We start from the raw sequence: 12,500 nt of genomic DNA, 5'->3' as shown, positions 1-12,500 counted from the left end.
TTCATCATCATGTGCATCTCTTCCTCCTGCAGGCCACATGTCGAGTGACGGCTTTTGCCGGTACCTGATGTCAGACGAGAACGCCCCGGTGTTCCTGGACCGGTTGGAGCTGTACCAGGAGATGGACCAGCCTTTGGCCCACTACTTCATCAGCTCGTCCCACAACACCTACCTGACCGGGAGACAGTTCGGAGGGAAGTCGGCGGTGGAGATCTATCGCCAGGTGCTGCTGTCTGGTTGCAGGTACTATAGAAACCAGTAGTTCTCAAACTTTTTTTCCATGCCAAGGACCCCCAAATTGATATGTATTTGGCTGCGGACCCAAAATATTTTGTGCCAGGGACCCCCAGAAGCAAATATTTGAGTTAAAATGTTTGCTTAAAAAAAATATACATATATATATAATTATAAATCTTTATATATAAAGATTTGCGCACATTTCCACGATTTTTCTAAAATAGCAGATCTACAAGCTCATAGCTATGAGCTTGTAGATCTGCTATTTTTTAATAGCCAAAAGTATAAAATATGGTTAAAGTGGTGTGTGTGTGTGTGTGTGTGTGTGTGTGTGTGTGTGTGTGTGTGTGTGTGTGTGTGTGTGTGTGTGTGTGTGTGCGTGTGTGTGTGTGTTTGCATAGTATGTGGGTGAAAAATTTAAGGGAAAAACCCTGAATAATTGAGTGGAGAAACATAATGAAAGCAGATGCTTCCACACAGGAGTACTGAATAATTCAGTCAAGTAATTAACATCCTATCGTGCTCTGGCATGTATAAAAATGCTAAGCAGACACAGGCAGTTGATTGTGATTTTTGATGGCGAGAGGAGAAGCTGTGACAATGAGAGACGGTTTGTTATTATCGGGGCACAGATGGCGGGATCATCAGTCACAAAGACTCAACTGGCTAGTGTTTCAATAGGAACAGTGACTAAAAGTGACATCTGCATTTTGATCTATGGGAAAGACATCAGTGAATATATGAATACTAGACCATACCCGTGGGGGGATATGCGCACATGATCTGGCAACCCGGGAGCCAGCGAACACAAAAACGCTAATAAACAGCTGACATTAAGGGGAAAGCGGAAAAACGGGCTTCGCTGTTCCGTGCACATGGTAATTGTCAATGGCTGTGTGCAAATTCAGATCAATTGCTCCAGCCACTGAGGAGAACCGGGCAGAAGAGATTTTGGTCTCGCCACCCGCACAGAGCTTTGTCGAATTGTAGGAGGATAGGAGGATGTAGGGGGGAAAGAGCAACTCTTCTCAGGTTTCTTTCTCGGGTGACTGAGAATGTCAATGCAGGACATGATCAGACTGTGTCAGCAAGAACACTCTGTTGACAAATCCCTGCAAATTACCACAAAGTTAGTCTGTGAAAACCTTTATCCTATGATGACACATTTCTATCCCGATGGGAGTGGCCGGTTCCAAGATGACAATTCCCCCATCCACAGGGCACGAGATTGAATCATTTGATGAGCATGAAAATACTGTGAATCATATACTGTAGTATGGCCTTCACAGTCACCAGATCTCAACCCAATGTATTAGACAGAGCTCCCCACCACACCACCACACCACACCACCACCATTATCATCAAAACACCAAATGAGGGAATATGTTTTGTTAGACTGGTGTTCCATTCCTCCAGCAGAGGTCCAGACACTTGTAGAATCTGTGCCAAGGCACTTAGAAGCTATTCTGGCAGCGTGTGGGTGACCCAATACCTTACTAAGACACTTTATGTTGTTTTCTTTCCCCCTTTTGATTTGTCACCCGTCTGTTGCCGCACGCCAGAACTACACCAGGCTTTTCAAAGCGAGCGTATGCGTGGAATTTACTGCGCACGCCGGACAGTGCGTTTGGAAAGATCCAATTGATATCAATTATACCGGCTACACCAGGGGGGGCGGATACCCGAGCCAGGCAGGCTTTAAAATAGGACTGGATCTAAAAGTGTGTGTGTGCGTATATCATGCGCGTGTGTGAGTGTCGCTTTGAAAAATGTGGTGTAGGTCGGGCGTCATGCACAGCCAAAGACACACATTCAACACATACAGTGTAATGTTGTCACATTCTTGTACTGAAATGGATTTCTCACACGGTGACGTGGTGTGTTGTCAGATGTGTGGAGTTAGACTGCTGGGATGGGAAAGGTGAAGACCAGGAACCAATCATCACTCACGGCAAGGCCATGTGTACGGACATCCTGTTCAAGGTGAACACGCACAAACACACGCACACACACACACGCACACAGACAGACAGACAGACAGACAGACCGAACAAAACATTCACACTCAGACGGATAACAACAACAAATCTCACACTGCGGAATTTCAGACGTTCAGTGAGCTGTTGTTTCATGATGTAGGTCTGCCCCCTTGTGTTGATATATTGATATTGCATCTTACACAACTTTTCTCTGCTTCCTCTTCTTGTCCCTTCTTGTGCCCTTCCTCTTCCTCTGTCCGCCAGGATGTCATCCAAGCCATCAGAGACACAGCGTTCGTCACAGCAGACTACCCTGTCATCCTGTCCTTTGAGAACCACTGCAGGTTGGTAGGGCGATTGTCAGTCACTCTGTTGGATTTACACTGTAATACAGTGTTTCTCAAACTGTTTTGTGCCAAGGACCCCCATATTGATATGTATTTGGCCGCGGACCCCCATCTGAATTGTGCCCCCAGAAGAGGGGTACACAATTGGTACACATAATCTCTATAGTCGTTAGATTTTTCATATTCCATCCTGATTGGCTAAGATTGACATCTTAAAGGTAGGGTAAGTGATTTGTAATTATTCAAATAATTGCAAAATGGGTCTATATTCTGATAGTACTCATTGCTATAGATAGAGTGTTTGTTCAGTAAAAGGAGTCTCCAATATTTCTCCAGCTCTTTATTAAACAGAAAATGCATGTTCAGTGCTCTCTCCTGATTGGCTTAAATGTTGTCACCTACCTGAAGATTTACTATATTCTCTTTACTAAAGAGCTGGAGAGACCCCTGTGGCCGAACAAACGCTATGTAGCAATGATTACTATCAGTATATAGTACTTTAACCTTTTTAACAAAAAAAACATGTATCCAAAACAAAGCACTTACCCTACCTTTAAGTTTGCAGGAGTGGCCCGTTTTGAACAAAATGCCTCACATCATGAACGCAGCGTCCGATTGCGGTGAAACTTTGCATGCACACATTCGCACTACGTTGAGGAACAAAGGCCACCCTTTTGACATTGCCCTATTATAGTGCCACCAGGAGGCCAATTTTTGCAAAACACTTTTCTTTATATATTACTCCTACTAAACATCATGCAAATCGGTACACATTATCTCTATAGTCATGTGATCTAGATGGATCTGTTCGATTCTTCATATTCCATCAACATTGCTGGCCCCCAATAACCTACATGACCTGGCGGAGACCTGTGCTCCGAGGAGCACTTTTTCTAGTTCTCTTTTATTTCTGATATTCTTGATAAATAATGATTGCGAACGCGGAAGAGGCGCGGCGCGCCTCCGACCAAGTGGAGCATACTATGACACTCGGCTCGGCTTGTGTGTCTGTCTGTGTGCAGTATGTGTGCAGCCGCGCCCCCATGTCACTCACGCTCTCATTGGCTGCCCCCATGTGAGTCACGCTCTCATTGCCTGCATGCACTACAGTGTGGCTGAAATTCGCCTGTGCCCCTGGGTGACTCATTACACTCCTCTGAGAAAGATATAGCAGCGACAGTCAAAAATAACACATCTACAAGCATCTACACGAGTTCATCTATTGGGATATCTAAGAATTCCATGTCATTTGTGCATATTTCAGGCCGGATGGCAAGTAATTGCTCATTCCTTTCTATTCTTCTTATTGTTATTTTCGAGCTGCGTTCGCTTCCAGCGTTCGCGCGTCTTACTTGTAATAATGCTTTTTAGGTCAAATCAAAAAATGACACAGATGCTTCTCCCGGTCTTAAAGGGTTAGCAGTCCATTTGGTTCCATTTGTACACTCTTAAAGTTAAAATAATACTGAGGTTTGGATTGGGGTCCCAGAGATTGGGATCCATGGCCTAATCTAATGCATATCAATCTGGGGGTCCTTGAAATAAAACATTTTTTAGAATCACTGCTATGCACCACTTAAACAGAACATATACTGCTCTCTTGTGGACAGAGTGAGCAACAGTACCATTCTTGTATGTAGAGACACTTTTAATACTCAAATTCAAATCATTGTGTGTGTGTGTGTGTGTGTGTGTGTGTGTGTGTGTGTGTGTGTGTGTGTGTGTGTGTGTGTGTGTGTGTGTGTGTGTGTGTGTGTGTGTGTGTGTGTGTGTGTGTGTGTGTGTGTATAATGTTGTGGTTTATGTTTTGCAGTAAACCTCAGCAGTATAAGATGGCCAAGTATTGTGAGGAGATCTTTGGTGACCTGCTTCTCAAACAGCCTCTGGAGGGCTACCCGGTGGGTGCTTCACTTCCTGCTCTACCCTGTGTCAATCATTCTCTATAGGTTTATTCTGATTGGACGAGATTAGCAGTGGTGTAAAGTAACTAAGCACAATTTCTCAAGTACTGTACTTAAGTACAAGTTTGAGGTACTTTTACTTTAGTGGAGTGTTTCCAACTGTCAATACTTTTACTTCCACTCCACTACATCTCAGAGGCAAATATTGTACTTTTACTCCACTACAATGATTTGAAACTTTTTACTTTGCAGATATAAATCATTACATTATAAAACATACATTAACCACTTTAGCCCTATTTTATACCTAGGCTATTTGAAAATAGCCGATCTACAAGCTCACAACGCGTCGCATATTTTCAAACATTTTAGCGCTTTTACTTTTGGCATTTTGATACCAATACTTTTGTACTTTCACTCAAGTAAATGTTTAATTCCAGACTTGTACTTGTAACAGAGTACTTCTACAATGCAGTATTGATACTTTTACTTAAGTAAAACATTTGAGTACTTTTTCCACCACTGGAGATTAGTTAATGTATGAGTGTCTCCGTTTTGTTTGCTGCAGATCGAGGCCGGGCGAGCTCTACCCTCGCCGATTGACCTCAAACGCAAAATCCTCATCAAAAACAAACGGCTGAAACCCGAAGTAGAACAGAGTATGTACACAGCGCCACCGCCTGGCAGATACTGTTTACTGCATCATGCTTTCAGTAACTACAGCATATAACCGTTGAATTGTGCGTTCACACTGTGTGTGTGTGTGTGTGTGTGTGTGTGTGTGTGTGTGTGTGTGTGTGTGTGTGTGTGTGTGTGTGTGTGTGTGTGTGTGTGTGTGTCTGTGTGTGTGTGTGTGTGTGTGTTACAGAGCAGCTGGAGTCCTTTAAGAAGCACATGGAGGCGGGGGAGACAAACACACCTGCCATCATCCTGGGAGAGGAGAATGAGGAGGAGACCGAGAACGGTCAGAGTCAATACTTTATACTGAATGAATATGAATATGTTTCTTTTTTTTTTTTTATTCTAACTTTATTCTAGACACTCAGGGGGTCCATAGAGTACAGGCAAATAATAGACATCACACATAAAATAAATGAAACAGTTGGGGAAAAAAAGTAAATAAATAGAGGTTACATGAATGAATGAAATTAAGAAGCAGACTTGACTGGGGTTCAGTCAACCCATCCTCAGTGGAGACAGTAACACCCCAAACAGCCATTCCAGTTTTCCTTTTTCTCTCTCTCTCTCTCTGTCTCTCTCTCTCTCTTCTCTCTCTCTCTCTCTCTCTCTCTCTCTCTCTCTCTCTCTCTCTCTCTCTCTCTCTCTCTCTCACCTGCTTTTAGTATCCATTCCCGTTGCACTGTCTAGAGATGAAAGGCATTATGGGTAGCAGCATGGGTTCAGCACCATGCAGGCAATGGAGGTTCAGTTGTGCTCAGCAGGGACGAATTAGACCATTAACCTTTTTCCCTACGTGCTTGCCCTTGGTAATTGTGAAACCACACTCTTTCACTGTCGTGACCTCGCTCCCTACACATTAAAATGATCCGCGTTGATCTAGTCCAGCGGTTCTCAAACTGTGGGTTGGGGTCCCTAGGGGGGTCGGTTCTGTAGTAGTCACTGTGTGTTCATTTTGTCGACTGAAACTATGACGAAAACTAAATAAAGACTAAATAAAAACCAAGCTATGATGACACAAACTGTGACTATATTGAAGATTTAGTGATATTTAGTCAACTGAAACTAGACTAAAACTAAAACATTTCAGATGACTAAAATATGACTAAAACTAATGGAATTTTATTCAAAAGAATACGACTAAAACCAAAATTTGATGTCAAAATTAACACTGGTGTGTGTGTGTGTGTGTGTGTGTGTGTGTGTGTGTGTGTGCGCGTAGGAGAGAAGGAGTGCGAGGAGAAGGAGGTGAACTGTGAGGTTCAGATCAGCCCGTCAGAGGATGCCAGCACCGTCTCCCAGGGCAACGCTGTTGACGAGCGCAACAACAGCATCAAGAAGGTGGGCGGAGCTAAACGGACGGCGACCAATGTGTGTCGCAACACCTCCTGTCTCTCTAAGTCTCAGAATCAGCTTTATTGTCACAGCACAGTGGCTTACAGGCATAAAGAAGTGGGTGGAATTATTTTATGCGTGTGCGCGCTCCATCATTCTGTGATTTTCGTGACAAGAGAGAGGATAGAGGTATAGGGTAGAGCGGGAGAGGTCAGTAAAAAAAACACAGGATGGAAACAGCTCAAATAATCAAAGCTGTATACATATATCAGCTTAAGTAGCAGATCTACAAGCTCAAAACGTGTCGCTTCGCGCCACGTTTTGAGCTTGTAGATCTGCTACTTTTAATACTTTTGTGTGACGCTGTAGTATGATCAAGTAGGGCGTTAATTTACGAAAAAACACAAAACGCTAGAATATGGAGATATGAGGTTTCTGCCCGACAGCAACGATATATACAGATAGCGTGTGTAGTAGCAGGTATGCACATGATTAGAACATTAGCATCATATTTAGGTATGTCCATTTCTTAACATTAGCATCATATGTGCACGTACTGTAACAGGTAAAATAAGAAGCTGCATCAAGAACAGTGTTCTTAAGGTGCTGTGTGTGTGTGTGTGTGTGTGTGTGTGTGTGTGTGTGTGTCGGTGTGTGTCGGTGTGTGTGTGTGTGTGCGTGCGTTTGTGCGTGAGAACAGGCCACAGATGATGAGGTGACAGAGGCTTCCGAAGCGACAGACGCTACAGATATCTCTGAAGCATCAGAGGGGGACAACAAAAAGGCAACGACACACACATTATTACATTTTGCTTGGAACCCCCCTGTGTCTGTGTGATCATGCGACCTGCGGTCGCTTCTTTTGGGCTTGTTTTCGTAGACCTGTCTGCTTGTTCCTCTCACAACACTGAAACCAGTCTGTGTGTCCCGTGTAGGGCGTGCCGGAGGTACCGGAGGACACAGAGGAGGCTCTGATCGCCCAGTACACCTACGTGGGAGCCACCACCAACATCCACCCTGTCCTGTCCGCCATGGTCAACTACGCTCAGCCCGTCAAGTTCCAGAGCTTTGACCAAGCAGAAGGTAATAAGGGTTCGCCTTCATGTGGACATCAGTGTTGCCATATCTGCTTATTATTTAGTGTTTTACAAGTCCCTTGTAAATATTGGTGAGTTGCGGGTTGCGTATTTTTATTTGGGCTTGTTTCTAAAGTGTAGTTGCTTATTTGGGCTTGCTTCCCTCATGTTGTTTAAACCAGTGGTTCTCAAACACTTTCATGTCAAGGACCCCCGAAATTCATTTCTATTTGTCCGGAGACCCCCGCCTGAAAATATTTTGTGCCAGGGACCGCCGACACAAGATTTGTGTTGTTAAAATATTTCAAAAATATTCCAAATATTTTATATTTATACTTTTGATACCACTGTTTGTGAATCCAGGCACAATTTTCTCCACATCTTACAGTGTTTTTTATTTTCCTGTGTCTTTCAGAGAAGAACATCCATCACAACATGTCATCCTTCAACGAGTCCGTAGGCCTGGGCTACCTGAAAACCAACGCTATAGAGTTCGTCAAGTATCCTTCCGTCAGCAACATTCTACTTCTGGATTGTTTTGAATCTAATCTAATCTAAAATAATAAACTGCATTTATATCAGAATGTGGCTCAAGGTGCCTTGCAGTATAGAGAATAAACATAATAATACATAAAACAATATTAGAATTGACAAGCGGTTAAGAAACACATATAGTGCGAGCGTACCAGCATCTGCTTAATAGTTGTACAGAAGCTGACATGTTGGAGATCTACAAGGACATACATTAATGCAAAAAAAAGTTTCATTTGAAGTTTTAAGATTTGGGTCACCTAGTTTAGAACTGATTGACGGGACATGACCATGTGACTAGTACTTTCCACAACACACACACGCGCACACACACACACACACACACACACACACACACACACACACACACACACTTTTCTGAGCACTCTCTCCAGTGGGGCTGCTTGGCCCAAGCTGTTCCGCCCTAAAAATAGCCCCGTGGTCTGTTTGATGCATGCACACATTCACGCACACATGTGTGCATAAATCTACATGCACACACATGCACAGGCACCTAGACAGATACACTTAACCACTTAAACCCCAGCATCCATATTGTGCGGAAAGCTTTCGCAGAAAATGGCAGATCGACAAGCTCACAACCGCGCCGTGAGCTTGTGATGGATTTAAAATGACTTCTATAGACGTCAATGGCAGTCGACGTGTTAAGTGGTTAAGAGTTGTACCTAGTTGTGAGCTTGTAGATCCGCTATTTTTGGTGCGTGACACCCGCTTGCAACTCGATATAACTCAGGCGTTACACATGCACATACATTACACAATGCACCCATTACATGCATGCACAGACAGACACACATGTGACATGGCTACTTGGGACAGTGTGTGTGTTTTTCCTCAACTGCGAGTGCAGCTACAACAAGCGTCAGATGAGTCGTATCTACCCCAAAGGAGGACGCGTGGACTCCAGTAATTACATGCCTCAGATCTTCTGGAACGCAGGCTGCCAGATGGTCTCGCTCAACTTCCAGACCCCAGGTATGACAGCACGCTACGGCCCTAACCCTGAGTCTGACACACACACACACACACACACACACACACACACACACACACACACACACACACACACACACACACACACACACACACGTGTGTGTTGTTTTACTGTACTTGTGAGGACATCAACATGTCATCAACAATGATTTTATGAATGGCATTTTTTAAAGTTTGGGGCATTTTTAACCGTTAGCTTAAAGCCGAAAAACATTGCAGATCTACTAGCTCACAACGCGTCGCGATGCGACACGTCGCGATGCAACATGTTGTGAGCTTGTAGATCGGCACCAGCGTGCACCGACTAAGTATAAATCAGGTATAATAACTCTATCTCTAATCCCTAAACCTTCACACCAATCTGAATCTTTTTTTTCTCAAATTGTAAACGTATCACTTTTTTAATGATTAAAAACAACAATTTGTCTTGTGTGGACCAGGAAGATGGTCCTCACAACGTCTATTTCTCACATTCTACTATGCTTTTGGTCCTCACAATTATAATCACACACACACACACGCACACGCACACGCACACAGACACACACAGACACAGTACACACTGTCACTCTGCTTCCAGATCAAGGCACGCTACAGTAAACATTGACATTAAACACACACCCACACACACTCTCCACTCAACTTCCAAACCCCAGGTAGGACAGCAAGCTACGGCGGACCCTGACACACACACACACACACACACACACACACACACACACACACACACACACACACACACACACACACACACACACACACACACACACACACACACACACACACACACACGCAGCTGCTGCGTCAGGGCCAGAGGCGTAGGGGTGGGACCATATGGCCTCCTGTGGCAGGCCATATGCACGGCCTGGAGAGGAGTGCATGAGGGGTGCACGGGTAGAGCAGAGAGAGAGAGAGACTCCTCCCCTCTGGGCCGAGCAACAGCTACACAGAGTGATACAAAAATAAATGATATGACAGAGCAGCCATTTCCAACCTGTGGGTCGTGGCCCCTACTGGTGGACTGCGAGGGTATTGCAAGTGGGCCAAAATAATTGGCGAAACACTTAAAGCAGAACTATGTCCCTTTTACCTATATATAAATATATAGCACGGGGGTCTTCAACGTTTTCAGGCCAAGGACCCCCTAGCTGAGAGAGAGATGAAGCAGGGACCCCCTCTATATTGAATAAAATGCAGATAAACTTTTACTGCTCTTTTTTCCCTCTACACACCTATAACTCTTTGCCAAAAATAGCCGATCTACAAGCTCACAACGCCTCGCGCTGCGAGCTTGTAGATCTGCTATTTTTGGCTAAAGTTCTCCTCAGAAAAGGGATGCTAGGGTTCAAGTGGTTAATGTAAAAAAAAGAAAATCATATCACACAAAGATTTGTCGGACCCCCTGTCGTAACTCTGAGGACCCCCTAGGGGTCCGGGACCCCCTGTTGAAGACCCCTGATATAGCATATTATGTCCCGCAAAAATATAAAGTCAAACTTTCAAGCATTAACAAACCATAGCCGGAGCACACTGGATTGATTGGACGTTAAAATAAACCTGCTGAAAATGCACGCGGCCCACCCACCCATCTGACCACTGGCTGCCACGTTACAGTGGTCAGACGGGTGAGCTGCGAGATGTCTTTGAGATTTTGGGGAGACCACTGTGATAGAGCTTACTCTGGTCATAGAGACATTCTCCTCCGAAATATAGCGCTCCAGGATGTGTCTATTTGTGACATCGTTACTACAGTTCTGTGACTCTGACACTCAGCTTAAGTAGAGACTCAGCTGTGCAGTTCCATAGAAACAACATGTGAGTTCTCTTATAGGCTGGGATTCTCCCTTTAGTAGGCATTTTATTTCTCTGCAAAAGTAACAAAAATAAACGGTTAATTACTGTGTGTTGGTTAACGGTTGATGGACTGTGTGTCTGTCTGATGTATGTACTAATTTCTCTCTCTCTCTCTCTCTCTCAGACCTGGCCATGCAACTGAACCAGGGGAAGTTTGAATACAACGGCTCATGCGGGTGAGAGAGAGAGAGGGCAGCGGTCCTCACGTCTCTATTCCCCTCTTCATCCAACCTTTCCTCTCCTCCGTCTGACTCCCTCCATCTCACTCTCCAACGTTCATCAATTAAAGCGTGTCGCATCTCATTAGCGGTTGCCGGCGGCGACCAGCAGGCCACCACTGTCCGCCTCCGCTGAGATCCAATGAGATCTCTGCGGCTTTGGAAATCTCCCTGTCTCCCCTTTTATCTATCATTCACCCCCCCCCCCCCCACCCCGCCCCCATCCCTTGCCCCTAATACATTCCCTGCGGGAAGAGATTTCAACGCTAATGCTGGAAATCTCACAGTCGAGGAGATGAGAGTTGTCACACACATGCACTGGCTAGATTCTCTCTCTCTCTCTCTCGCTCGCTCGCTCGCTCGCTCTCGCTCTCGCTCTCGCTCTCGCTCTCTCTCTCTTTCTCTCTCTCTCTCTCTCTCTCTCTCTCTCTCTCTCACACACACACACACATACACACCTCACGCATGCACAGAGACACACACACACACACACACACACACAGACAGACGCGTAGGTCTCCTGAATTTTCTTTTAGTGCATTTTTAATTCCCTGAGGCAAAATACAAGACTCCAAAGCACTTAGGCATTAAAGAAATGAAATGGTATTTTACTCCACATCAGTAAGCCCTGGAGCGCGACCATGTAAGATAACATTCTGTGTGTGTGTGTGTGTGTGTGTGTGTGTGTGTGTGTGTGTGTGTGTGTGTGTGTGTGTGTGTGTGTGTGTGTGTGTGTGTGTGTGTGTGTGTGTGTGTGTGTGTGTGTGTGTGTGTGTGTGTGTGTGTGTGTGTGTGTGTGTGTGTGTTGTTCAGCTACCTGCTCAAGCCAGACTTCATGCGGCGGTCGGACCGGATGTTTGACCCCTTCTCAGAGACCCCCGTGGACGGGGTCATCGCCGCCACCTGCAGCGTACAGGTCAGGGCAAATGTTGCAGGGGTCAAAAAGGTTATCCAGGGAGGCTCTCGCTGCCAAAGAATAAACTGTATCATTTTGTAGCATTTTGTTCAAAACGGGGCACTCCTGCAAACTTTGGAAGCCAATCTTAGCCAATCAGGATGGAATATGAACAGTCTGAAAGACCCGTTTTGTTTAATGACTATAAAGATACTGTGTACCGATTTGCTTGATGTTTGGACAAAATCTGTAGGAGTAATATCAAAAGATTTGTTTTGCAAAGATCGACCTCCTGGTGGCGCTATAACCGGCCGATGTGAAACATTTGGGGCAGAGGTTCTGCTCTGGCATCCAGGGAGTTTGTGTGCACAGTTTCACGTCGACCGGGCCAATGGTGCCGGAGATTAGCTGTTCACAGACAGAAGGACGAACGG

General features: G+C 44.9%; 1 protein-coding gene across 4 annotated transcripts in view; it reads left to right on the top strand.

Moving 5' to 3' along the window:
- The window catches only part of plcb4b (phospholipase C, beta 4b), a 114,935-nt gene that overhangs the window by 82,401 nt on the left and 20,034 nt on the right, over positions 1–12,500 (top strand). For all 4 annotated transcript variants that reach the window (XM_084081851.1, XM_084081848.1, XM_084081849.1 and 1 more), the window contains 13 exons: positions 33–243; positions 2,128–2,221; positions 2,482–2,561; positions 4,378–4,462; positions 5,034–5,124; positions 5,334–5,429; positions 6,366–6,484; positions 7,179–7,262; positions 7,414–7,561; positions 7,970–8,054; positions 8,957–9,081; positions 11,078–11,129; positions 11,985–12,087. In XM_084081851.1, the coding sequence (XP_083937977.1) occupies positions 33–243; positions 2,128–2,221; positions 2,482–2,561; positions 4,378–4,462; positions 5,034–5,124; positions 5,334–5,429; positions 6,366–6,484; positions 7,179–7,262; positions 7,414–7,561; positions 7,970–8,054; positions 8,957–9,081; positions 11,078–11,129; positions 11,985–12,087 (1,373 nt within the window). The remainder of the gene's footprint in view (positions 1–32; positions 244–2,127; positions 2,222–2,481; positions 2,562–4,377; positions 4,463–5,033; positions 5,125–5,333; positions 5,430–6,365; positions 6,485–7,178; positions 7,263–7,413; positions 7,562–7,969; positions 8,055–8,956; positions 9,082–11,077; positions 11,130–11,984; positions 12,088–12,500) is intronic.

This window comes from Gymnoscopelus microlampas, assembly GCF_963454915.1.
Source record: "Gymnoscopelus microlampas genome assembly, chromosome: 16".
Taxonomy (NCBI): Eukaryota; Metazoa; Chordata; class Actinopteri; order Myctophiformes; family Myctophidae; genus Gymnoscopelus; species Gymnoscopelus microlampas.
The sequence above is the reverse complement of the archived record's forward strand: the minus strand, read 5'-3'. Positions and strand labels throughout refer to the sequence as shown.